The sequence below is a fragment of the Mesocricetus auratus genome, unplaced genomic scaffold, assembly GCF_017639785.1.
Source record: "Mesocricetus auratus isolate SY011 unplaced genomic scaffold, BCM_Maur_2.0 Super-Scaffold_100022, whole genome shotgun sequence".
NCBI classification, from domain to species: domain Eukaryota; kingdom Metazoa; phylum Chordata; class Mammalia; order Rodentia; family Cricetidae; genus Mesocricetus; species Mesocricetus auratus.
This window is the reverse complement of record NW_024429203.1, coordinates 36,518,734-36,545,218: the sequence shown is the minus strand read 5'-3', so window position 1 is coordinate 36,545,218 and position 26,485 is coordinate 36,518,734. Positions and strand designations below refer to the sequence as shown.

The 26,485-nt window shown below is 52.9% G+C and overlaps 1 protein-coding gene across 5 annotated transcripts; it reads right to left on the bottom strand.

Moving 5' to 3' along the window:
- Nucleotides 1-274: 274 nt before the first annotated feature.
- On the bottom strand, nucleotides 275-24,983 carry Stra6 (signaling receptor and transporter of retinol STRA6). Of its 5 annotated transcripts, none has more exons than XM_040729817.1 (19): nucleotides 24,962-24,983; nucleotides 18,832-18,963; nucleotides 15,394-15,460; nucleotides 15,042-15,127; nucleotides 13,902-14,041; nucleotides 13,547-13,570; nucleotides 13,213-13,379; nucleotides 11,475-11,597; nucleotides 8,891-8,958; nucleotides 8,609-8,688; nucleotides 8,353-8,414; nucleotides 7,221-7,383; nucleotides 5,567-5,642; nucleotides 4,699-4,832; nucleotides 3,625-3,742; nucleotides 3,440-3,541; nucleotides 2,330-2,493; nucleotides 1,713-1,868; nucleotides 275-1,132 (listed from the first exon to the last, which is right to left on the bottom strand). In XM_040729817.1, exons 2-19 carry the CDS (start codon nucleotides 18,945-18,947, stop codon nucleotides 963-965), a joined length of 2,016 nt encoding a protein of 671 aa, XP_040585751.1. In that variant the 5' UTR covers nucleotides 18,948-18,963; nucleotides 24,962-24,983; the 3' UTR covers nucleotides 275-962. The 5 variants fall into 5 exon arrangements, with proteins under 5 accessions (XP_040585751.1, XP_040585750.1, XP_012968259.1 ...); XM_040729816.1 differs by lacking the exon at nucleotides 24,962-24,983 and adding an exon at nucleotides 24,329-24,378; XM_013112805.3 differs by lacking the exon at nucleotides 24,962-24,983 and adding an exon at nucleotides 19,599-19,833.
- Between the last annotated feature and the right edge of the window lie 1,502 nt (nucleotides 24,984-26,485).

Sequence of the window (26,485 nt, the reverse complement as noted above, 5' to 3'; positions counted from 1 at the left end):
TCCTTGGCCTTGCCTTTAGCCTCCTCTGCTCTGAACGACAGCTTTCTCTTCTCTGTTCCTCTCTTTATTCCTTAGAGTCTCTATCTATCATTCCTGCAACCTCTTCTCCCCAGATCCTGCCTGTCCTTTAAAACCCGGAAGTCCAGGAATGGCATCCTAGGGTCCCCAGACATCATCACACAAAACAGGGGGTTCTCTCTATCCTCACCCGGTATCCATCCCAGCACCCCAAGTAACCTCCTACTCCCCCAAATCAAGTTTGGATTACATTTACTGACAGTGTAGGTGATTCTCCTGAGAGCCCTCCCCCATAAGGAGGAATGTTCCTCAGGGCACATTTATTACCAAAAACACACTAACTTCTTTCATGACAACTAACGGCATTAAAACTACAAAAATATGTAGCTCTTGGAGTTGGCAGCTCAGTGGGGCCTCTTGGAGTCTGATTTGGCTGCACAGGGAAGGGTGGTAAGAAGAGAGAGGAAGGAGAAATCTGGGGCAGAGAAGAAACCCACACAGGCTCCACCTTCAGGCTGGGAGGGTTGGGACCGAGGTGGGGCCAGCTGGGATGGGAGATATCCAGACCTTTCGTCCTCAGCAGTGAGCAAGAGGGGCCTCAGTGAGGCCCAGCAGGCAAGCTGAGGGCAGAGCCAGTGCCGGAAGGAGAGGCCTAAATGTGGCCACCCCTGTTCTGCCAGTTCCAAGAATGAGAGCCCACCATCTGGTTTCTCTAGAGCCCTAGCTGGTAGCCTGGTGGACAAGCACAGACCAACGTCCTCAATGTCCTCTTGAGGCTGGTGGTGTAGACACAGTGACTCCAGTCTCCTGATCCCGCAGGGATCTGCTGGCTGACAGAGTTGCCACTGGGGGAGGGGGAATGCTGACATGGACGACGGGAGGGAGTATGGTAGACAGGAATGTGCCTCAGCACATACAGCAGGGTGGCATGGCTTTCCTCACCCTCAGGGCTGGGTGCCATTGGCCTTGGCACCATTTAGGGCTGACTTCCGCAAGGCCTGCAGACTTGGGTTGTGTAGCAGCGTGTAGGCCAGACCCCAACGGGCCCTACTCTGGCTGCCCTTGGGTCCTGCTCTCTTGGCCAGCAGGTCCTTGGTCTGTAACAATTGCATCCCTGAGAGAGAGAGAGAGAGAGAGAGAGAGAGAGAGAGAGAGAGAGAGAGAGAGAGAGTGCTCTGTGAGTTCCAGCCAAGCTTCCACTGGCCCCAGACCTGAGAGGGGTCTGAAACTTCCAGGCACAGCCAGGGTTCCAGCTGCTAGCTTGGGAATGGCGGAAGTATGGGCTGCAGAAGCATACCACCCTGCTGGTGGAAGAGGAGGGAGGAGATGAGGTCTGTGAGGAATTAGAAGCTGTCAGGCTAGACTGCAGAAGGTGGGGGGTTGAAGGTGTGAGGGGAGGCTTAGGGTCTTCTACCATAGACCTTCTGGGCAGAGAAGGAGGTGTTGTCTCTCTCTAGGAGGAAGCCAGGAAGGAGAGTCAGGACAGTCATTCTAGTCTCTGTGCACACATAAGGTACGTGGGTGTGCAAGTCAACATTAAAGAATTACCCTGAGACCCAGTCAGGAGGGTGACAACAGGAAACTGAAGGACAGAGGATGGGAGACTTCCTGCTGCTCACTATTTTGGAGAGGCCTCCTGTGACTCCTTCCTGAGAAATTGGGAGTCTGCATCCCCAACCCAGATGAAGAAGTACCTTCTTCTTCCTCTGCTTGTCTGAGGCCATCCTGGGGGCCCAGTGCGGGCCGGGGCTGTGGACTTGGCGCATGCAGGAGCAGGGTGCAGAACGCTATGACTGCTGGATGTGACTGACTGGCCTCAATCCTCAGGAAGTTTCGGTATGTGCGATAGCCTAGGATAGGTTGGAGACAGATTGCTGAGGTGTGGGGAACCCATGGCAGACTAGAGGTACCCAGAAACAGCAAGAGGCATCCAGGGAGATGTGTACACACTGGCATCCGACCAAGCACGGCACACACACACACTACATACAGGCACTGGCACTTTTGTTAGAATACACCACAGACACCCTGCTGCACAGGCTTGTTCTGCACCAAGAAGCTCTGGCATTTCTCAGAACACTCACTGTACACACCTGTGGAGCCCTGGCAGTGCACACACACACACACACACACACACACACACACACACGCACACGCACACACGCACATGACCTTACACCACAGAGCCTTGCAATGCTCACACACCTGCTACACATGCACACAGAAGCATACATGCACAGATCAGCTCAGAGGTCGGGGTGGGGAAACTACTTGGACAGCTCAGCCCTCAGTCCCTACCTGGTGACCTTACCTGGGTCCAGGGAAGCAGCTCTTTGTGGCAGCAGGCTGAGGTCCATCTGACCAAGGTGAACAGTGTTGTACACACAAGAGAGAATCACCCGCCAGATGACCACTACCATGCCCACCAGCATGTTGATAGGGAAGAGAAGAAAAGTGGCTACACAGAGCATGCGCCTGGGGGTAGAGAGGAGAAAGGCTGAAGCAGGCCGTCCCCATACCCAGTCCCGTGCTACAGCCCCGTGCTCCAGGCATGCTGTTATCCAGTGACTGACATTTACTGGAGGTGCTTTTTGCACCGCCCAGAGAAACCAAAGTTTCCTGGCAGGTGTCTTCCTCTATCACTCTCTCCCTTGGTTTTTGAGGCAGGGTCTCTCACTCAACATGGAGCTCACTGATTTGGCAAGACTAAGTTGACCAGCAAGCCCCGGGGATCCTCCAGGCTTGTGCCACCATTATGTGGGAGCTGAGAATCAACTGAATCCAAGTCCCCAAGCGAACACGACAAGTACTTTACCAACTGAGTCATCCCTCCACCTGATTCTGTATAACCCTAGTGTTCCCACCTTCCTCCTCTGCTCCCCCTGTCCACAAACTCCGGGCTCTACTTTGGAGCCAAGATTTTCTCACACCCTTGCTCCCAAGTGAGGATGAGCTTGTGAAGAAGAGACCATCAGCGGTCCTCAAAGCAAGAAAGGGTCCTGGCAGAGCTCAGTAATAGAGTGTGTGTCTACCATGCCCTAGGCCCTGGGTTTGCAAGGCCATGGGTTCTTAGCACCCCCAAAATCTCCTGAGAGAAGACTGACTCTGTGAAAGACAGGAAAGAGGCATTTAATTTTTTGGTTTGTTTATTTGTTTGTTATTTACTTTACTTTTATCCCATGTGGATTGGTGTTTTGTGTGAATCTGTCTGTGTGAGGGTGTTGGATTCCCTGAAACTGGAGTTAGAGACAGTTGTGAGCTGCTGTGTAGGTGTTGGGAATTGACCTTGGGTCCTCTGGAAGAGAAGCCACCACTGAACCATCTCTCCGGCCCCAGAAAGAGGCATTTTAGAAGGCAAAATCTGCAGAAAGAGAGAAGATCCTGAGACCCAAGGGAACCACAAACTCAGGGGTCATCTTACTTGTTGGTCAGTTCTGGGTAACCATGGCGAGTCTCCAGGAAGATCCAGTGAGCTGCTATGTTCTGCAGGATTACAGCCAAGACCAAAGTCAACCAGAAGGGCCTGTATGCAGGCAGAGTGAGGAAAGAGGTGTTGTTAGAGGCCCTATGGAAAGTCCCAGAGTCCCTGATCATTGCCTCACTTACCACGTGGATTCCAGGGATTGGAGGAGCAGGAGGTTCCTGCCATGGAACAAAGGCATAAGCACCAGGAAGGCCAGGATGGTGGTCCCCAAGAAGAAGATGACCTGCTGCACCAGGAGCCCTGCAGGGGGCAGAAGGGACAAGGGGACAATAAGGTTCTGTGGGAGCCAGCTTACCTGTGCACTCCAGGAAGCTTCTGTGGCCACTTACATTCCATGTCACCACCTGAGCCCTGGATTTTTCTTCTATAAAATAGGGATAATAGTCCCTGCCTTGGAGGGCTGTTGTAAGACTCCAGTAACCTCAGAATCCATGGTGTTGCCCCCAACTTGAGCCTGAGTTTTGGGGCACAAATCACCTTTTAAATGAGCATGTGTGTGCCTTTGAATCAGAGCTTAGTACCTGTAGGGACTGAGTGTGGCTGTGGAAGCCATCGGGCCACACAGTCACCTGGGAGACTTGGGAGGTCTAAGGTTGACCAAGGTGAGAACACAACTTTTAGTTCTACTCTTTCCTCCATCTTGCATCACCTTCCCTCCTCCCCTGGGGGAGAGTGGGAGATCTCAGAGCCAGGTTTGGCCTTTGGACCTGCAGGAGAGGCCAAGTTCCTCACAGTTCAAGAGTGTTGTGCACTGCGGTGTCTAAGGGGAGAACTTGAGACACGGTCTAGAAAAGTCCTTGAGGGTCATCTGTCCAGACTGTCTCAGGCAGCACTGCTATGTAGCCCTCCCATGCCCACGGAACCTTGCTTGCATTCCCGGGAACGAGGAACTCTTCACCTCCATGTAGCCCATTATGGACAGCTTTCCCTTGCAGGAGCAGCCATGTGCCGCCTTGAATGTTCCATATCCAGACGCAGTTCCACTCTGCCCACAATTACCCAGGTGTACATTCATGTGAAGGGCTCCCCTTTCTGGGGGCTCCTGCACTGCCACCCGGAGCAAGTTTCCTGAGAGCCAGCAGGGTGGGGAGTAGGTTCCTCCTACTGCTCTTTCCCTGCCCAGCCCAGGAAGACCCTTGCCAAGTATCCATCCCTCCTACCGGGGCCAGCTCTAGGAACATGGCAAGGGGGCTCACCGAGGCAGCTGAAGACTGTCTGATAGGCGCTGAAACTCATCCAGCAGACTATGGCTTGACGAGAGGGGTGAGTGCTCTGAAGTGGGGGGCCCAGGTCCAGGGAAGCCCCTCGGTGCAGTGCTTGAAGATTAGCCCTGGAATGAGAACAGTGACCTCGGGGGACAATGCAGTACCTCTAAATGGCAGCCCAGGGCAAGCATCTGGCCATCAGCAGGGAACCTTAGGGCTGCAGGTGCCTGGAGGTTAACAGTCTGGGAACAGTCCTCCAGAAGAAGTAAAGTCTGTATAGGCTTAGAAGACCCCAAATAGAGGCACAACTGGAACCATCACTGGAAATGATGGAGTTGGAATCCAGATGGGCCACCAGGGAGGCAGGCAAGGCAGAGGGCCTCAAATGCCAGGGCAAGCAGAGCCAGCTCTGTGGTCTAAGTCCCTGAGTAGGAACGGTGAGGCCTGCTGAGTGCTCAGAGTAGGGGGACCAGCTCTCTGCATTGCTCATTTCTTAGAAAAACCTCCCCAGTACCTCTCTACCTTCTGGGGTACCTGTTACCCCCGCCTTCCACTTCTCTGCCCTTACTCATGCAGTCACTCCTGCCTTTGGTACCCTTTGTCCCTCAGCTTGCCTCTCTTTGACCATCGGAATTGGAGTCTTCCTTACCAGCCCTCCCAGGTCGCCTTCTCACAGGCAAACTCCCTGGTGGTCCTGGCAATGTGTCATGCCCTGTACCACTCACAGATCTCCAGGACATCTAAACATGCCCCCGGGGCAGACAAGGCCCACCCTCTCACCCCACCACACGCAGTCAAGGGGGCAGGACTTGTATCTCTGCCCTACCTCTGCACTGGAGTGTCAGGGTTTGTCACTGACCTGTGAGTGCCCAGGGAGCGGATCAGGAGCAGGAAGGTCAATGAGCAGGATAAGACCAGAGCCGAGATGTAACATGCTGGATGAGAAAGAGAGAGAGCGGGGAAGACGAACTGGATTTTCCACAGCCTCTGACCCCTATACCAAACTCTAAGGGGAAACCACTAGGCCCCAGCTCAAGTTCTTAGGTCCAGCACGAGGTGACACCCTCTACAATGCCACCCTGCCCAGGAACAAGAAAGAGAAGGCATCTTGGAGCCACAGGCCTGGCCTTCACCTTGGTTTTGTTGATTACATTGCTATGACCCCTGCAATGGGAGATTCCTACCTGGCATCTGCCTGCGGCTCCCCTCTTCCTGCCAATGTGGCTGGCCCTCGAAGGGGCCTTGTGACAATCACAAGCTCCCACTGGTGGCCATGCTGCTGTGGCCCACCTCCCAGAATGGCCCTGGCCATAAACCCATCTGCACTTGTAGTAGTGACTTTGTTCAGACCCCAGAGAGTCATGACGTGCACCTGTCATAGTGAAGGAGCTGCCACCTGTTACCTATCTCTTCTGGGTGGGGCCCTTCTTCTCAACTCTCTCCCCCACATACCTCACCACACACAGAGACACTGAGACAGTCAGGTCCACAGACTGTGATGGAGGGCAGAGAGCTCTGAATACACATGTAAGAATGTGATGGAGGATAGAGAGCTCTGAACACATGTGTAAGGATATCATGGATGCAGCTGACATGCTCTCCTCAACCCACATGCCAGCCAGCCGTACTCTAGACCCTCACAGCAGGCCCACAAGTTCTCTCACAGGAATTGTTCAGGGAGGGCTTAACAGCTCATTCCCCATTCTCTGTCCTACACTACCAGCATGCCCTGGGATTGTGTCAGGAAAATATGTAAAGCAACCACACATCCATCTGCAATGTTGGCATCCTAAGCTCTAACCATTGTGTGCTATTTCCCCAAAGCCAGAATGCTCATTCAGCAAGGGACCCTCAAATGAACCAATAGGACAGGTCCCATGAGTCATGACTCTCAGGCTTTATAACAGGGTGGAAGGGTGCCCTAACTTGGACTTCAGGAGACCTACATCCTATCTACTGTGTCTGGTTGTACCACCAGAATCTGGCCCCTCCCCATGTGTCCCGCACAAAGCTGCTGGGAGAGGGTACGGGTGGGTAGGAAGGTAGCCATAAGGCCTATCAGACCACTGAAGGGACAGCTTGTGTTGTCCCCTGGCTTGAGGCTCATCTCATGGGAGTCAGGGAGAGGGAGAGACCGTCTCGGTAGACAAGGATTGGGAGGGGAAAGTGGGTGCTCTGCCAGGTGCAGCCTGAGCCAAGAGGATTGCCCATAAATCCCAGCCCCCATCCCACTTACGTGTCTTCTCCTCCCTTTCCACCCTGAAGCCACACAGCCATGGGCTTCTCTGCTGGACAGCTAGCCAAAGACACTGGGACTGGGGGAAGGGAAGATGTCAGAGGTCGACGAGGATCATGATCTTAGGGATGTGAAAGCGCCAGCCGCCCCATTTTGAGGTGAGGAGTAGGAAGGTGCATGACCAAAGGCATCCTGTGTGTTCACGGCAGGCTGTCATCCGGTCTAGTAGCCTGTATCCCGTCCTGCTATTGCCTTTAGGGACACCAGGCAAGCTCACCTTCCAAAGCCCACAAGTGATGCTTCACCAGTTTTACCACCTCCTGCCGGTCCTTGGAGAGCACGATCCCAAAGCCAGCCAGCAGGTAGGAGACTTCTGTGGTGATCTCTGCCCTTACCTTCTGGATAGTAGGCACTACGCTCACCACCAGCAGCAGGGCCACCTGGAAAAGCCCGGCTATGAGGTTCGGGAGGAGAACCAGCTATGTGCATACCAGGCCCTGCCACCCTGAAAAAGTGTTTCCTAGTCTACTAGGGGAGACTGTGGCAGGCTGCATCCACACGTCCCAACTGCCTTGAGACTGGGTCCTTCTGCCTTCGAACAGAATGGGACATGAATGCATGACTTTATCCCAGGAGGCCGAGGATAGACCTCCATACAGCTATTCAGTTATCTCTACTGGTCTACCTAAGACTCAAAATACAAACATTTCCAACTTTGTGCCTCAATTTCCCATTTGTAAAATGGAGAGAAACCAGACCTACATCATCCCAGGGGTTTGTTTTATTATCATTATTGTTGTTGCTTACTTGTTTGTACTTTGAGACAGGGGTTCCTCTAGTCCAAGCTAGCTTCAAACTCACTTTCTAGCTGGACTATAAAGATCTTGGACTTCTGAGCCTCCCGTCTCTACTTCCTAAACACTGGGACTACAGGCATATGCTTCTGTGATGCTAGGGATTAGCCCAGGGCTTCATACATGTAGGCAGGAACTGTACCAATGAAGCTCCAGCCCTAGTCCCTGGTAGTTTGATTTTGAGAGTTATGCTAAAGGTAGTAGTGATTTATTCAACATGACCACTCACAAAATCTTCCCAACATAGAAAAGTGGCTTATTTCTTCTCTTTTATAGATAGGCTAATAGGTTCAGGAAGGTCACTCAAGAGGTAAACAATGGAGGTACAATTTAAATCCATATTTATGTTGACTTTGAAACTTGTGAATCCTCACATGAACCTGCTGAGGGCTGGCATCCCTCCCACTGGACAGACCAGTGTTTCCAGGAGACACAGAACAGCTGATTGGATGGGGGGGCATGCCTGGGGATCGAATTGAGGCCTGAGCTGTCTCCGGTTTGGAGGCTGAAGTGAGGGGTTCAGGTTCAGAGGACCCTACAAACTTCAGGACATACCTGGTAAGTGGCTGTTCCTGTCAGAGTGGCTGAGATCACCAGCTTCAAGGGCAGGTGGAACCCTATCATCACCAGAAGAAGGCATGAGGAGAACAGTGTGACCCAGGCTCTGGTCCCATCCCTTTCAGGCCAGGCCAGTGTACTCCCTGACCAGCACTGGCAGCTGAGCCTACACATGAGGAATAGGTTGACCCGTCCCACCAGCTTCTCTGGGCAAAGGCTCAACCTAACCCTGGGCTTCCACTATGCCACATACCTGGCTGTGGAGTATAGATGGAGTGTTGGAAACAGGCCCAGGCCCAAGACAGGAAGCTATGCTTGGAGATGGGGCGGGAGCTGCAGACAGATCCAGGTGGGTGGAGCCTCAGGAGAAGCCCTCTGCTCCAAGGCCACATCCAAGTTGGGTCACTCTTATCTTTCCCAGAACCATGCCACTACCAGGAACCTCCTCCACAGCTCTTCCCTGGCCCCATCCTCCCACCCACAGCTCCCAGAACCCCACCATCTTCCTGCCTGCTGAGGTCTGCCCAGACCTTACCGGCTGTCCAGCTTCTTTGGGCAGAGGAGGGCCCTCAGATACTCCTCAGAGTAGCTGGTCTGCAGCCCCTGTGTGGACAAGTGTTGAAATGGCTGTGATCTGCCACCAGCTGGCCCTAGCCAAGGATGCTGAATGGATGAATGGACACCAAGTGATTTCTTTAATGTCTCCTGATTAGGACAGTGGGGACAATATGGGGAGGCTGACCTATGAGCTATGGGAACAAGGATCATACCCTGGAAAGCTACATTCTCCACAATAAAGACCACTCAATCTCCTATCACAAAGCCTGCAATGCTGGGAAGTTCTTCCTAAGACCCTCCTCTTAGTCATATCTCAGTTTTCTGGCATCTTCTAGCCAGGACTGCTGCCAAGGGAAGCCTGGGCCCCATGGACTCACTGCTGCTCAGGACACAAGATGGTGCCAGTCTAGGGTACATACCCTAGGTCCCCCTCCTGCTACTGCTTACTCTAGGGAGATCACAGGGGAATGGGATTTACCTAAGCCACATTCCAGGCCTTAAGCTGCCTACACAGTGGCAGAGACCCATGGGAATGTGGGGTGAACCTCTGCTTGGATCAGTGGGAGAATACAGGCAATGACTACCTGTTTCCATGGCAACCTGGGGACCCAGGGTAGGAGTGGGTCCCTTGTGGCTTAAATTTTTCTGACTAACGTCCAAAAAGTGTTTAATATTCGGAGAAGAGGCTTGCCATGGGACAGAGGGGGGCAGAGGGAAGCTGGGAGGTGGTGGGTGTCTCTAAGTACAAGTACCCAAGCCACTGTGACCTCTGGGGGACCCCAGGCTTCACAGAGAGAATGTAAACATCAGGAAGGCAAAAGTGGTGAGCAGTTAGGGTCCTGCTATGTGTGGATAGCAGATCTGGAACCCAACCAAGAGTCAGGGGCCTCCCCAGTCCTCATGCTTCCCTCCCCTCTGCCAGCTTCAGCTCAGTGCCTTCCAAGGCCCCTCTGCCAATCTGTGACCCAAGCAGTAAGCACCCAGGAGAACGCCACCCTGGGTGGTCCTGCTCCTTGGCTACCAGCCCTAGGTCAGCGGGACGGGGCGGGGGGGGGGGGCACGGGGAAGGCTGTGTTGTTCAAGTCGGTGCTTGTGTCCAGAGATATTCAGTGAGGCGGAGTTTAAGCTGGGTTCTCCCCCATCTCTTTGCCCTTGCTTCCCCCCACCGCCAGCCTGTGCCTTACCCCATCTGGCCCTCACCTTGGTCTCCCCACTCCCTAGGTCTCGTGACCTCTTCATCTATATCCCCATGGCTACAGACTCAATGCATGGCTGTCTGGGCTTGCTGCGGTACACATCTCAGGGCACTGCCTGCAGGGGGTCCCAGTGAGTAAATTCTGAAGTCACAAATTCCAGCAGGCACCTGGCACAGGGGAGGTGCTCAGGAGCTTCTGGATAAGTTCTTAGTGTCCTTCGAGAATGCCGTCTTGTCATGAGGTATCCATCTACAGCATCCATCCCTCCAAACAATTCCACAACACTTTCTTTTCTTTCTTTTTAAAAAACGACCCCCCCTCTTTGTTTGGTTGGTTTTTTGTTTGTTTTGTTTTTCAAGACAGAATATCTCTGTGTGCCATGGCTGTCCAGGAGCTCACTCTGTAGACCAGGCTGGCCTCAAACTCAGAGATCTGCCTGCCACGGCCTCCGGAGAAGTGGAGTTAAGGGCGTGCACCACCACTGCCTGGCCAAAATACTCTTATATCCTTGGCTGCGCTTGAACTTCTGGTTCTCCTGCCTCCACCTCTAAAGTTCTGGGAGCCACCATGCCCAGTTTACTTGGTGCTCAGGATCAAACTCAGGGCCTCAAGCATGCCAGGTAAGCATTCTACCAACAGATAAAACCTCAGCCTCGTGGAGGATCTCCTACATGCTGAGGTCTGCCCTGGCACGGGTGGGTGTGAAAAGCACAGCCCCGCCCCTTCACCCAGCTCCTCCCTTTGCCTGCTCTTCTCCCACTCCTGCTCCTCCCTCTCCTTCAGACTCTCACTGAATTCTGCCTCCTCCAGGAAGCCCCTTCCACCAGTCACCCCCTGCCGTGCATCTGACATCATCAACGGTTCAGATCAGTTCAGAACGAGCTTTCTGAACCAGTCCAGCATCAACCCTGCAGAGTCACAGGACTCTTGATAGCTCATTGTTCCAATGGTACCCTCCAGGGTTTCAAGGACAGAACTATGAAACCGTGGATTCGGTTCTGCTTTGCTGAGACCCCACTCTACACACAGCCCAGTGCCCTGGGGACCTTCAAGAACCTGGCCCAGCCTCTGCCTGGGGACAGGAATAGAACACAACACAAAACAGTTATTCTGAAAAAAATTTTTTTTCTGGGGCTGGCAGAGAGTAAAAGTACCTGCCAAGCCTGACAACCTGAATTTGATTCCCCAGGACCCACATGGTGGAAGAAAAGAACTCACAAAAGTTGTCCTTTGACTCAGAGAGAGAGAGAGAGAGAGAGAGAGAGAGAGAGAGAGAGAGAGAGAGAGATGAAATTTTAAGACATAGACATGAGCAGGCAGGTGTCAGGGCAGCCCTGGTACAACTTTACTTGGGAGTGTGCTTACCTGAGATCCTGCTCCCATCCGGTAACGGACACTCTGCACCAGCTGCACTGGGTACCAGAGGCTCAGGAACCCCAGGCCCAGGAACAGAGGCAAGGAGGCCAGCAAGGAGTAGTACTTGTAGATCTAGACAGACAGACAGACAGACACTCAGACCGACCATCTGCCTTCTTCCCAGGATTCATGTCCCTTCCCACCCCACTCAGGGCCCTGGGGATGGCCTGGGAACCATGGCAAGCCTTCTGGTTCTAGGGCCTCCAGACTAGATCATCTCCCAACCTTGTGCCCTAATGGCTTAAACAGAACCTAAAGAAAGTGGCACAAGCCCTTCCTATACTCCCATGGACTTCAGTGAGGTCTGACACCAGCCACCCAGTTTCTCAGTTTCTGTGCTCCCTGCATGTTAGGACAGGCACTATTGAAAACTAGACCAAAAAGGGTGCTGGGGAGATGGCTCAGTGGTTAAGAGCACTGGCTGCTCTTCCAGGGGACTCAGATTTGGTTCTCAGCGTCCACATGGCAGTTCACAACTGTCCGCAACTCTAGTTCTGAGTACCTAATGCCCTCTTCTGGCCTTCATGGGCACTGCAAGTATGTGGTACATATACATGTGTCCATATGTGCAAATAAAACTCTCATACACATTTTAAAAAGTTAAATAAATAATAAAGACAGACAAAGACCTAATTTTGTCTAGTATAGTTTGTCTAGTACATGCCCCAGCACCCACATGAGACCTTGCTGGGTTGGCTCCTTCCATGTTCATTTATTTGATTTTTTCAATTTACAGTGTGTGTGTGTGTGTGTGTGTGTGTGTGTGTTTCTTGAGAGTTTGACGTGTGCCAAGCTCTATGTGGTGAACAATATCCAAGTTCCTTAGCAAAAAAAAAAGCTTCTTAATTTTTGGTGTTCGGGGTCTTTGTTTTCTATTTTTAGACAAGCTCTCACTATGTAGTCCAAGTTGACCTCAAACTAGGGATCCTCCTGCCTCAACTTCCCAAGAAGCTGAGATCCATGATGCTTGGAATTTTTAAAATTTCCTAATCTTCACTTTTCCTGGAGAGATTGGTGCTGCCAATGCCATGTATAGGTGGGGAAACCAAGTCTCAGTCTCAGATAAGCGACTCTTTTTCTCTGATCACTTAGCACCAGGTAACATTGCCCTGCTGTGTATTGTATCTCTTCTGGAAGGACAGCTCCTAGAAGGCCAGGGACTTCTTATTTCATGTATTTCCCACCTGAAGATGTGTGTTGGATGAAGACAGTGATTGAAGAAATGAGCAGGTGACTGGGAAGTGAATGACACTATGACCTGGAATGTTGGGCTGTCTGGCTAGAAAGCCAAGGCTCTGGAATGAGGAGCTTTGTGGTACCAGACAGCAGCCAGAGAAGCTGTTCTGGGGTTCTATATGTCTTCTTTAGACCTCTGAGGCTATCTCCCCACTCAGCACTTGTCTCTGTCTATTCTTCCTGCCCAAAGGAAGACTGGGGACCAGGGAAGGATGCTGTAGACTTCCTTGTCCTCACGCTGCCCTCCTAGGCTGAAAGCTGCCGAGGTCAGGGCCCGGATTCCTGCCCCAGGCATCAGCCCCAGAGCAGCAAAGCTTGGCACAGATGTGGGTTGAAGGGCAGGAGAGCCTAAGAATAATGGAGGGAAGCAGGGAAGCCCGGCATGTGGACAGAGATGAGAAGAGCCAAGAAAGTCCACCCTCTGCCCTAGGCCACCATGAGTCAGGGTTACCTTGAAGTCCTGAGGACACTCAGCTCTCTGCCAGACCTGAACTCCAAAGTGAGCCCAGGAAAGCACAGTACCCAATAAGTATGCACTCCTGTGCCCGGCCGTGGCACAAGCAGCCAGAGGGTAGTAAAGGACTGGATAGTAGACCAGGGCCAGTAGCATCCAGGGCCCTAGAAAGTGAAACAAGTGAGAGGCTAATGGAGAGAAAGATGGAGGGCCTGGACCATAGCCGCTAAAGCATCTCTCCTGTCTACCTCCCAAGACCCTCAGCTTCTTCAGGGGGTAAGAGCCCACTTTGCCTGGGCTGGAGCAAAGGCTATGATCTCAGTCAAGTTACCTCTTGATGTCTCTGTCTCCTCGTCTGTGAAAAGGAAAAAACCACAGTGTTTTAGCAAAGGCAAACCGAGAAGTGCTTAGCATGGTGCCTGAGTAAGTACTCAGCAAACTAAATACTATTTTATCATTGTTTTCTTCTCTGACCCTTAGTTCTCCCTACTGTAAACTAGAGCTATTAATATTTTCCACCCTTTGTAGAGACTGTTGATCTAAAGAGGTCATTCTGCGGCCAGAGTACCCCCTACTGACAGACGTTCCTGTTGCCATCACCTCCCCCAGCCAACCTTAACAAATAAACCAGGACCCCGCCCTGCCTTTTCCCATCAGGCCAACCCAGGATTCCCTGCACAGGATACCTAGGCTGGAATCTTCCTTGAGTCCCAGGAAAGGCAGTGGCTCCTCATTAGGCAGCAGCAGGCACAGATTGCTGAAGAGGACCACAAAGACAGCAGTGGGCACTGTCCAGGATCGGTACCCGGCTAAGAAATCCACAGGGCTGCAAGGACAGAGACAGGACGCAGGGAAAGCACTCAGTCTTCAAGCCTTTGCCCCTCCACACTACGCCCTCTAAACTGTGAAGCAGTCAGTCTACTATCCAAAGGGGAGAACGGCGGTCTATCTTCACTGCCCAGTCACTGTCAGCATGTTTGTGGAGAGCCTAGCACCCATCCTGAGCTGGACCCTGAGGCAAAAGGCAGGTGGGAACAAGCTCTTGGTGCTCCTCCCACCAGGGGAGCTCCAGGAAACAGCCACCTCCACGGGAGTAGATCTGTCTGTCTGGGCTGGCAGGCCTTCAGAGAACACAGCGAGTCATAACATCCTTGTGCAACGACCGCCTCCTTGGACTGGGTGTGGACCAGGGCAGAGGGCAGGCAGCGGGCACGGCTGTCTCAGGCTTTTGGTCCCTGCTTCTCTACTCCAGCTGTCTGGTTCTCTAAGAGTCTGTCCTCCTTCATCCTACTCCCCAGCCAAGCTGACTTCTCCCTACATCTTGGGCTGCTTCCACAGAAGTCCCCGATTCCCAGAGGACGTGCATCCGCCACCTTTCCTGACTTTTGCTGTCTCCTTCTTCAGCCAGTCCAGGCCTGTGTCCTCAGAGTGGCACCTGCCTCACTCGCTGAAGTGGGTTTTACACAGCCAAAGGGAAAAGGGAGTTGCAGCCATGGGAGCTGCAATGCTCACAAATCGTGATCCCAGGATGTCCTCAAGGGAAGAGATTGATGCTCCAACAGGAGTTATGGCCACTCTAAGCTGCCTACCAGGGCCTTCATTTTCCTGGAATTCCTTTCCCACCTCCTGAACACTCACGCAGGTGGGCGGAGCAGCCCCTCCACCTGCTTCTGCCACACCAACCTGCCTAAGCCAAGAACGCGGGGTGGGGAGGGCTCCAGATTGAGAGAGACGGGGGTGCTTCTGAAGTCAGAGCTGCCACCCACCCTCCCAGAGGAGCCTTGTCAGCTGGGCCTCAAGTGGGGCTTCCCAGAGCTAGCACCAACCTGGGCAGTCCGGGCCTGCGGTGACCACATCGTGGCCAAAGCCTGCGACGCCTCACCAGCAAGGCCAGCAGCAAGAGAACCAGGAGCTGGAAGAAGAAAGCAGGGGAGGCTTGGGTATCGGGCTTCCCAGAGATCCAAGACTTGTCCCTGCAGGTCTCAAAATGCTCCCTGCCCACCCAATGCATGCTCAGGTGACATCGTGGGGACTGGCTAAGAGATGGCAGAGTCTGCGAGGTTGGACTTGGTCAGTACTTCTGGTTTGGAGGGCACTAGGTCCTTAGCATCATCCCAAATAGGAACATAAATCCCTCTGCCTGGACTGGCAGCTGGTGGCAAGGTGGGCTGGACTTACTGACAGCGAGGCCAGGCAGGCGTGGTGCAGGACAGGTGACACACTGGGCTGGCAGGGGTACTCCTCCCTGTGGAACAACGACAGGTTTGGCTGGATCTAGTGTTTGAGGAGGCCTCACCAGTATCTCCCTCCCTCTACCTCTACCCCAGCCTGCCTAATTCTGCTCTTCAGGGTCAGTCTGAACCTGCATACCCCTGTGTTGTGCTGGTCCTATGCCATGCCATAAGGCTAGAGACAAAGGAATCATGGGAAATGCAGAGTACGCAAACTTGGTCTGAATGTCTATTCTTGTTCACCCGAACAATCCCTATCCTCCAAGGTCCTCATCATTCATCCCCCTCTAGGAGACTCCTTACTGCTCCGAGCCTCATAGACCCCTTTGGGGAACAGAGGTTGAGCCTACCATCAAGTAGTCCAGCATTTAGTCCTGTCTGATTTGCTTCTGGTGCCTGATGGATCCGGAACTGCCCTTCTCTTTCCACATTGCATTCTATCGCATTAAAAGCTTTGGTGTACCGCAAAACAGGTTGTATTAACTACACAAGGACCTAAGTCTGGAATCCAGGCCATACAGTTCTCCATGCTCTGTTGCCTGCTGAACTGAACACACTAAATGAAGTGTCCCTTTTCCTAATCACCACAGAGGCTCCCTGGGGGACTGGCAGAGGTCCTGCTCTGAATGTAGTTAAACACAGAAGGAAGGCCCAATGAGGACCATGAATGCTGCAACTTCCATGGCTGGGTCACGTGGCAGAGAAAGCTTGAGCTAAAGACAGGCTGGGTGCCAGGGCTGGGATAGTTTTCCAGAATGCCCAGCTTGGGTCTGAGAACCAAAGGGATGTTTCCAATGTGAGTGAGGCCTGGGAAGATAGGGGTATGGTGTGTGTGGGATGGGGAGGTGGGGGAGGACAGTGAGGAGTAGGGAGTACAGAGTGGGGGAAGGGTAGAGCTGAAAGGGGTCTGCTATGGCTTGACTTTCCTGGCCAGGAAGCTAGGCCACCCTCTTAGGCACCAGCATGCTACTGCGCAAAGAGGTGCACAGAGCCCCGGGACCATCTGCTGGGTTGGCCTTCTCCCTCCATCTGGCTTTCTTCTGGGGACTTCCTGAGCTCGTCGTTGAGTCGGAGGAGTCAAATGGATTTCTCCTGTACCATTTCCAGCCCAAGTAAGGCTGTTCCCATAGGCAACATGCTTGCCACACAGGGGTGTAGGGGATGGATATCCATTGTTTAAGCTTGGGTCTTGTAGCCTCTCACTCCCAAGTGCAGTATGACCAGTCTCTGGGCCTCAGGAGCACCACTCAAGTCCCTAAACCCTTCTCCATGTCCAGTTCTGCTCAGCCCAGGGCTTCTAGCCTTACCAGGACAGGGATGCAGCATGCTGTCCCCTGAGCAATGTGGCTACTTTCTCATGAGCCCACAACAAACTAAACGCCACCTCCACCCTGGAAACCTTATTTAGGGCCCTATCTGGGGAACCTCTGGTCCTTATTGAACACAAAGTTGCTGACACCTTGGTTTCATGTGTTCACTGGGCATGGGTGGGGGAGTCAGGCTTTGTGAGATTGATCAGACAGCATAACTTAGATATTACCATGGGGAAGGCAAGGAACTCCCTCCCAGGAGAGATACAAGCAGGCACTAAAGAGTGTAGAGGGGACAGAAAGTTCTACCAGGCTTTGAGAAGGAGGTTGAGGGGTCAAAACTGGATCACAGCAATGAAAAGTAACCTTTCCAGTGTTTTGGGACTTGAGTTGGACAAAGGGTTGGCATCTCCATTGGAAAAGAAGGGAAGAGGCTGCCCCGGCTTGTGGAAAGAGCCTGAGCAGGAGAAGACAGCATGGCTGGCACTAGACAAGTCTCTCAGTTTGCTGGTCCAGAGTGAGGCCAGGGGGAGGTTAAAGATGGTATGGGAGGCACTGTGGAGCCCGCCTGTGCAAGGCAGAGGCCTCAAGCTTAGAAGTCCATGGCTGAGTCCATCCTGACCTGGGGCCCCACCCTAGCTCCATCCTGCGGTGCAAGGGTACACTAAGGTACAGAGAGTCTGCATCCTGGAAGTCTTCAAAGCTTTGAAGTAGCATACCCCTGGGGTGTCTGACTCACATAGGCCGAGGTGAACCCAAGTTCATCTCCCAGGGAATCCCCTGTACTCACAGCTTCCCGTCCTCATCGCGGGGGTGGGGGGGCAGTAAGAGGTAGGGTTGTGACTAGACTTATTTTGTTTTGTTTTTTCTAAATAAGCCGATTTGCAATAATCCCTTCATTCTGCAGACCCTCCTCTCTGCAGACCCAGTTCCCACCATACACTCACCTTATTCTGAGACTGCACAGACTCTCCAACAACACAACAAGTTGCAGGCACCTAGCTTCCAGCCCATGCCCAGCCTGGTCCCTGACATTTTCAAGGTCAAGGTTTCTGATTGGGCTCTCACCCCAAGTTAGGAGTTTGGTTTCCTTGGAGAGCCTAGTCCCCTCCTCTAGTCCATGCCTGCATGGCCATGTTGGAGATGCTGGGGGAGGGAGGGTCACGAGGGCCTTGCTGACCACAGACTTCTTCTGCAGGTGGCCAGAACCTTAAGTCCTCCAAACAACAGTGCCTTCCCTTGGGCCTGGGTGGGGCCTCAGTCCCTGCTGGGTGACCCCAATTGAGCCATGCCGCAGCCCTAGCCTCTGGGGAAGCACTTGAGCGTTTTTTTTTTCCTTCTCCAGTTTCAAATTTTAATGGGGAACAGATGTGCACACATCTGGCTTAGTACCTCCCCTCCACCCCATTTCACCCCACCCCCACCTCTCTGCCTCACCTTTCCAGTTCTTCAAAAACCCTCAGATGGAGCAGGGGCCAGGAACAATACAGTGGGAAAGCTGAGCTCAGGGTGCCACGGAGGCAGAGGGTCTCAGGGGAGAAGAGTGCCATGCCACAGAAAACCTCAGTGCCCAGACTAAACAGATAGGAAGGGTCGAGGCCAAGAATTCTCAGGACGCCATGGCTGGACTGCATACACGTCCTCCCTGGGCTAGCCTGTGCATTTACTGCGAGAACCAGGCCTCCTTTCCTTCCATAGCTCCCTAAACTCCACTCAGAGTGGTCCAGAGATGGGCCCAGGGTTCCTCAGTGACTCCCCAAGTTTTCTTCCTAGGGTCTCTGACTCTCCCATGCTTGTAAAGCCCCAGGTGTAAACCTTATACCTGTCACAGAGGTCTGTGACACCATACTGCTTCTCATCCTGACTGGCTACAGGCCAGATGACCTCAAGCCCTCAAGAACTGTTGCTGTCTGGTTTAGAGATAGCTGGAACTCCAGAGAGGCTGTGACTTACCTAGTGTCACACAAAAGATAAATGGGAGAACCAGTGTTACCCGGGGTCTCTCTGCCTCCATCTTGGCAACCTCTCTACCATAACCCTTTCTGATGGCTGACTGAGCCAAATGCCACACTTACCCCTCTGGCTGCACCTCCTCCTCAGGCTCTAGAGGCTCCGCAATGTACCAGTTCATGAATTCATCTGCCACCTCGGAGGAGGTCTGTTTCCCATCCTCTGCTGCCTGGGACGCCATGCTCCAGCCCTTCTTCCTTGAACCCAGACAAGGGAGAGACAGAAAAGAAAAAAATGGCATACAAATGTGAAAAGAGGCTTAAAAGAAGAAAGAAAAGAAAGAAAGAAAACCCGAAACAAAGGAACATTTCTTCTTAATCCCAAAGGTTACTTTCTTGCTTTTAGCTCTCTGGGAAAAGCCGTCTGGGACTTCAGGTCAGGGGAGGGCTGGCGGGGAGTGGGGGGAGGGTGGGGAGGCACCCAGGAGTCTCCTCTATGTCTTTTCCCACCCAATCTTGCTTTGGTCTGACAGAGCTTACTGCACCCCTGGAGTTCCAGGCTCTTGCTAGAGCACCGAGTGGGCCAACTGACCTGCTACCAGCTGGTCCACTTTCAAAAATTTCCCTAGTGCAAACTGCCTGCACAGACCCCTTCCTTCCCCGCCCCAAGCCCACCCAGATGGACCCACAGACAGAGTAGAAAGGGGGACCAAGGAGGAAGGAGCTGCAGAGATGAAAGGGTGGGCGGGCTGTGGCCGGCTCCACATGGTCTGTCCCACAGCTGGGCTCCCCACCCCTCCTGCCCTGGGGTCCAGCACAAGCCCTCCCCTCTCTGCCAAGGCTCCCTGGAGACCATCCACCAGTGTCCGCTTGCCCCTGGCCTGCCCCTTTACCTTTTCAGCCTCAGTGCTGGGAACACACCATAATTCCTGATGAGCTCCCACAGATGGATAGCTGCTGACCCTGCGCATGTCTGCCTCTAGCACCTGCCCTGAAATCTCCCCCCTAGGCACAGCCCCTCTGCAGAGCCCAGCATCGTGGCATCTTAGGACAACACCCTGCTGAGGCTGGCCAGAGACAGGGAGGAACCTATCCACATGGTCTCCTGAGTATATATGAGGGAGAACACACGTGTTACCCTAGTAAAACCTTTTTGTTCTTGTGTCTTGATTTCACAAGAAGATAACTCACCCCCACAGGCGGAAATGAGTCCTTCAAACTCAAACCAGACCTGCAAGAAGATGAACTCCCCTGCCTGCTTCTATGTTTGTTCCAGCCCTGGTGAAGGGGTGAGGGTTTCCTATCTTCCCAGAGGAGCGGGACCCCTGGCTGCCCCCTCCCTTCCCCGGCCCAGCCTGTAGGGAGGAGCAAGAGGCAGACAAAGGGGAGAGAGAGCTCTTCTCAGCTCAGGACCTAACACTCTGAGGTTCCCAGTCCTTCAGTGACCCACAAACCCCCAGCACTGATGCCGAAAGAATGTGAGTCATTCTTGCCCAGATAGGCTTTAAAGTAATTTTAATTACAAAATGTATTTTCATTTATGGGTGTGTAGTTTGGGGGGGGATCACATGCCATGGCAGAGGATGGCTTATAAGAATTAACTCTCCATCATTTGGGTCCTAGTAAGACAGACCGTGGGTCCTTGTGGCAAACATCTTTACCCACAGCGCCATCTGACACCCTCCTCCTTTTAAAAACATTAATTCATTTATTCTTTCAACAGAAACTTACTACGTGCCAGTACTGTTCTGGATGTTGGGACTAGAGAGCTCACAGTTCAGGGTATTAGCCAGTCAACACATTAAATAACCCCAAAGACTGGGGGTTGCAATGGGAAGCCATGGGGTGTCCTGATCAGCCCCAGGGGAACTGTTTTTGGCAAAAGAGCAGTGGCTGTGAGGAGGATTCCTGAGGAAAATCGCCTTTGGGTAGAACTCTGAAGGACCAGCTGGTCAGCAGTCCTGGACAGAGCAGAGGGGAGCTTGTTCACTAGAGAAGCCCCAGGGTGAAAGCTCAGAGTAGACAGGACCTCCATCTCATAAGCTCTCCTCTGCACTGCCAGTCAGGCCTGTCAGGCCTGATGGGGGCCTGAGCCCTATGAACCTTCTCTGACTCCTTCCCCAAGGACCTGTATTCTATGAAGAAGGCTTCGACGTCCCTCCTGATGCCACGGAAGAATTCCTTTCACAGACCTTTCACAGACACAATGCAGGAGCCTACACCAGCCCTGTCTGATCTCAGGGTTCAGGCAAAGCCAGCCCCTAGGCCTTCTGTAGACTCTCTGGGGGCAGGACCCTGCTTCTGAGTCTCCTGCTCTCTTTCTTTCCCTTAGGACAGGGCCTGGCCTCGAGACCACAGACTTTAGAAACGGTCTGGCAAAAAGAGTCCTTGTTCCAGTAGATCCTCTCCACTAGTGGGCCTACGTCATAAGGTTACTATGTGCCAGTGCCAGAGCCTAGCATGTCCTTCACCTCTCAAAGGTCACAGACACTCAGCACAGAGAGCAATCAGCCCCTACTGATTTTAACCCTGCCTCCTGTGATACCTTTAATAAAGAGAGCTCAATCCTGGACAGTGGCCAGCCACCTGAACAAGACAGACACTTCTGGCTGGATCCCTCTGTCAACCTTGTCCTGCCTTAGAGGGGTCCACTGCTACCTCCCAAACCTTGTTAATTCACTCATTCCAAATATCTTATGTGGTAGTCATGTCTCACCTGCCGATGACACAGGGTAATCCCATGAGACTTAGCATATAGGGAGGTAGAAAGGGACAGCTCACTGTAAAACATCAGAGCTGAGGGCAAAATACAGTGGGGGAAGGAAAGAGAAAGAGAGAGAGTTAGTGCAGGGCCAGTTATTTTAGACAGACTATCCTGCAAAGGCTTCACTGAACAGGTGATATGCAGCCTAGGCATGAGGGGAAGGAGGGCAGGATCCCCATCAGGCTGTCTCAAAAAGCCTCTGTCCACTCAAGGGTGAAGCTATATAGACCACTCCTTGCTAAGGCCAGGCGTGGTCACTACCCCCACTCCCTGTACCAAATCTGTTCCCCCTGAGGAGATTCCTATAAATGCTGCCCCAGACCCCAAGATATCACCTCTCTTTTCCCTAGGGAGATGAAGCAGCCACCTTGATGGCAGCTCTACGTCCCTGGCAGGGATAAGAAAAGTATAAAATTTGTTTTTCTCTGTTGGCATGGACCCAGGAGCAGCCTTGGGGCTAGTGCCTGGGGCAGGGTAGCACTGGCAGGGGAAACAGAACAGGTTTCCACACGGCAGTGGGTAGAAACATTTAGGGAGAGGCAGACTACCTGTGCCCTATTGGTTCTGCCCCTGCAGCCTTGAGTGACTCCTTACTCCAGTTGGGTCTTAGCCCCACCCCCATGGCATCCAGCCTACAGATTCTTCTATTGTGGCTTCTCCCCCAAGACTGACTTCAGTGACTCCATGGCCTGAGAATGTGGAGGCACCGCACCAGACCTTGTTGTAGCAAGCATATCAAAGCATATCAAAGCCACAGAGCCTGGCTGTGGCTATTCAGATCCCCCCCATGACTTCTACCTATCCTCTGGTTCCCTCATCCAGGGAACCATGTGCTACCAGCTGAAGACAAACCCAATTCTTAAGTCCAAGGCCCTTCCTCAGCCTGAAACAAGAATAGTGTAGTCTTCTACCCGCAAACCAGAGTTTCCTGCCTGCAAACCAGAGGACTAGCTCTGGGAAGATGGGAATAAATCAAATCGCCTAGCCATATGGGCAAGTCAGTAAAGAGAGAGGTTGGGATCCAGGAATAGTAAGGAGCACCCTTGAAGGATTTCTGCAAAGTCCTGAACAACAGGCCCAGCCTGTTCCTGGGAGCTGGCTCCATAGTGGCCCATGTGCCCTGAAGAACAGCAGGTGAGTTCTACCTTCAGGACAGGGTGCTGGAGAGAAGGGGCAATTTCCAGAAAGAATTGTAGAGACCCGAGGAAAGCGGAGGGCAAGGGAGGAAACACAGCCTCGGGGGCTTCCTGGCAGAGGGGGTATGTGAGGTCAGAGAGATCTAGGCATGGTCACAAGAATGGAGTGTCTTAGTAAGCAGTGAGGGGGATGCAAGAGGCCGAAGGAGCAGAGAGCAAGGGAGGGTAGGGCTGCCCTCCCCAGGTAGCCTCTGTGAGCTCTGGTGACTGAGATGAGGCTGAAACCAAAATGCCAAGACCTCCTCCAGCTAAGACCATTGGCCATCTGGGCTTGACAGGGAGAAGCCTTGTCTCTTGGGATGGAGCTGGTCCCTAAAAGCTTTGGGCCAAGGCTTCCTTCCTCTCAGTGTTTTTGTTCAAGCTGATTAACCCTGAGGAATGTTTGTGTCCAGGAATAGAGGCTCATATGCGCGCCTGTGGTTATCAAAATCTTCAAAGAGCAAAGTGCTAAGCTCAGAAGGCGCCAACAGCAGCTTGCCAGGAATGAGGGCAGCACAGCACCCCAGAACCTCAGAAGGACCCCTGAATACCAGTGCTTCCCCTGAGGCCCCTCAGAACTTCATAAGCACACATACTCATTCGAAAACCCCCGGACTTCAGCCTGGGGAGAGAGAGAAAGAAGGCCCCGGCCCCAGTGAGCAGCAGCCAGAGCCCACAGACCCCCATCACTCTCCACCCTCCTCTCCCAGCCTTAGGCTCTAAATCTAGCAACACACCCCAAGTCTCACAGCACCCAAAACTTAGCTACACCCCAACCTCACAGAAAGATACAGGGCGCTTGGGTTCTTCAGTCTACTGTGGGGCTGAATGGTGGCCCCCCAGAGACCATGCAGCTAAGCAGAAAGGCAGAGTCAGCTCTAAACAAGGCAGAGGGTTGTGAGTGTGCCTACCTGTACATAGAACGCACGCAAACACACACACACACACACACACACACACACACACACACACACACACCACTACCACCACCGCCACCACCATCATCATCAAACAACCCAAACACACACACATAGGGGCCAAACTATCTTGGCTCCATACAGCAGGAAGCAAGTCCATTGGCTGCCAAACCTGAGAGAAGTTAATGTGCGTGTTCTTTATCTCTTTCTTTCTCTGCCAAACAGGAGGGTCAGAGCATCATGGAATGCCTCCTCACTTACACCACCATGTGCTGAACTGGGGTAGGGTGAAACAGAACAGGGTAGCTGGCTGTTTGCGGGGGGGGGGCACATTCTTCCTCTCCCAGGAGAGTGAGTTGGAACGGACCAGGGGAGGGATGCTGGGAACTTTTACTCAGGGCAAAGGCGACTTTCTTACTCTCAGGGAGTAATGAGTCTCCCTTTTGGTGAGATGTTTAACGAAAGGCCACTGGCTTCTAAATGCTACTCAGGCTTCTAGGCCTTGAGATTTGGAGTGACACAATGCCATCAAGAGTGCACAGCTGTAAGGCTGGGAGTCCCCTTCCCCTATGTCCTCCCTGGGTGGCACCACCATGGTACAGCTTCGAGAAGCGGATTTGAACTCTAAGCTGACCACCAATTGCTGACAGATCTCCTGTTGACCACGCAGGACAGGGTTTCCCACTCATCTCTTGTCCCAGAACTTGGGCTCTGCTCTGATGTGACTTTTGCAAAATTCTCATATTTTCTTTCAAGCTCCCACTCACCTCCCGGTATCCTGCCATGCCCATAGTTGCAGTCTGATCCCTCAGAATGACTCTCCCTCTGACCCACCCCTTCCAGCCTCCACAGCCGTAATCCCACGTCACCTGGAGCCTCCCTTGACCGCCCCTTCTGGACTCCTTCCACTCCTTGATTGATCTGGGGAACCGCAGAGTGCCTCTGACCAATTAGAGCCTTCTTCTCTGAGTCCCGGCCCTGCTAGGGCTGGGATCCTGGGGACCGGCTGGTTGTGAAGCCACCGCGGTTCTCTTGAGCAGGGTCCCCATACCTGCTTTAAGTGGCGCTGCTTGATCTCCCGGAAGGCAGCCCCCTTCCAGCCCCAGTCCGGCCCCTCTTCCTGCCCACCCCCAGACCTCCTTCCTGCAGTGCTGGGATCAGAAGAGCCCACCCCCCCTTCTATCCAAGCTCAACTCTGCGCCCCTGAGCTGCTGGGGCCCCACAGGACACACGGGGTGGGGGCAGTGTCTCCTATAGCAGGAGTCTCTCCGCCCCTGAACCATTTGCCCGAAACTTGATCCTCTTGGCCCTCAGAATCACCCCCACTGGAGAAACCCAGGCTTTGATGGCTGAGTTTCCCCAGCTGTGGCCATGGGTAGCTCAGGGACCCCCCTACCTACCCTCATTTGTCATCATCCATCATTCCCAGGGGGCCATCGCCTGATGAATTGTACTGAGCCCAGCCACCAGCTCGGCTTTTAATAACTGATCAGCACCCTGCTGCTGCCCAGCTGGGCTGAGAGCTCTGACCATGGGATAGGGAGGAGGGAGACCTCAATTTAATGAAGCTGGAATTTCTGGTATGAGCCATTCATTCTAGGAGGAAGCCAAAGAGCCCCTCTCAGAGACCCTCCTCTTCCAATCCTCACAAAGAGGCTGCACGGCTCTGGGTCCCATGCATCAGCATAGCACATTTCTGTACACTCCCAAGGTAATGGGGACAACAGCAGATCCCCAGCACCTCCTTCTACATCCTCCTTAAAGGGATGCCCTGCAGGGAGGCAGCTGCATGGGTGAGGAAAAGGATGCCTAAAAGATGCTATATCCTTTACTGTGACAGGCAGAGTGGGCGAGAGCTGGGACAAGAAAGGAGTCCAGCTTCTCAGGAGAAAGACCTAGAGAGGACAATCTCCTTTTTGAAAGAGAAAGTTGCTACAGTTGTTCAGGGTGGGCCATAAGCTGTCAGTGGGCAGGAGAAGAGAGCAAGATTGTGGACAATGGCCTGGTGTGAGGTACTAGGCTACTCAGCATGGAAGAGGTGGAGAGAGACAGCAAACAGCCCAAGGCTATGGCTGTGAAGCTGTCAGCCTGCTGGGTGCTGATGGCCCTTTCTCCTAGAACTGTTAGCAGGTAGAAGTAAGCCATGCGCCCTTGCCTGTCCTACTTTAAGGCACTGTGAAGCTACCCAAGGCTGTTTACAATAGGAAAAAATGAACAGCAATAAGCGCCATATGCATCAAAAAGCCTTAATAGTCTACAGTGATGAACTCTTTCACTGTGATAAAGAAGGCACTTCCTAATACGATAGGGTAGATTCCAAGACAACTTGCCCACTAGCAGTGACCATCCTGTCGGCATCAGAGTGATACAGAAATCACCACCCTGTTTTATGCTTCCGACAAGAAGATGTGTGTGTGTTTGGGAGAGGACAGAAAAGGTGAATCCGGCAGGAACGCAGCACACCGTTCAGGGTGGTCACACTGATGCCATTTGCCACGGGCATCCTTTTGCAGGTTCTTGGTCTCCAAGATAAATGAATTTTTTAAAGATACAGAAGGGACCTCGAGGACTATTTATTGGTGTCAAGAAGAAAGAGAGCCCCCTAACCAACAGGGCCTGAAAGTCCAATCTTAGCAAATGCTGGAGGGGAGGCGGGGCGGGGTAGAGATGTTGGGATTTCCGAATTTAGGGATCGGAAAGCCAGAAAGTTCAGCAGCGAGTCTGAGGCCTTCTGCATGGAGGGGTGGGGCTTCAAGGTGTAGAAGGACAGGTCTCACTAAGGGGACAGTTACGCCCGGCCCCCATTTCCTTCTCCTTTGCCTTTTGACTTGTGCAGGTCTCTTTAAGGTTGCATACAGGGTTTTTCTCTTTAACCCAAGAAAGATAGCAAACAAAAGCACCCCAGGCTAGTCCCAACAGGACAG

What these genes read in the sequence shown, in the direction of transcription:
- Stra6 (XM_005069606.4), bottom strand. Translation starts at nt 19,007, where the DNA reads ATGCCATTTTTTTCTTTTCTGTCTCTCCCTTGTCTGGGTTCAAGGAAG. An exon ending in CAAGGAAGATTCCAGCCTAG is followed by an intron (nt 13,571 to 13,901) that starts GTATCCTGTGCA and finishes TCCTTTTCACAG; the next exon opens with ACGAGGAGACAGAGACATCA. An exon ending in CGCTCCCTGGGCACTCACAG is followed by an intron (nt 4,833 to 5,566) that starts GTCAGTGACAAA and finishes TTCTCATTCCAG; the next exon opens with GGCTAATCTTCAAGCACTGC.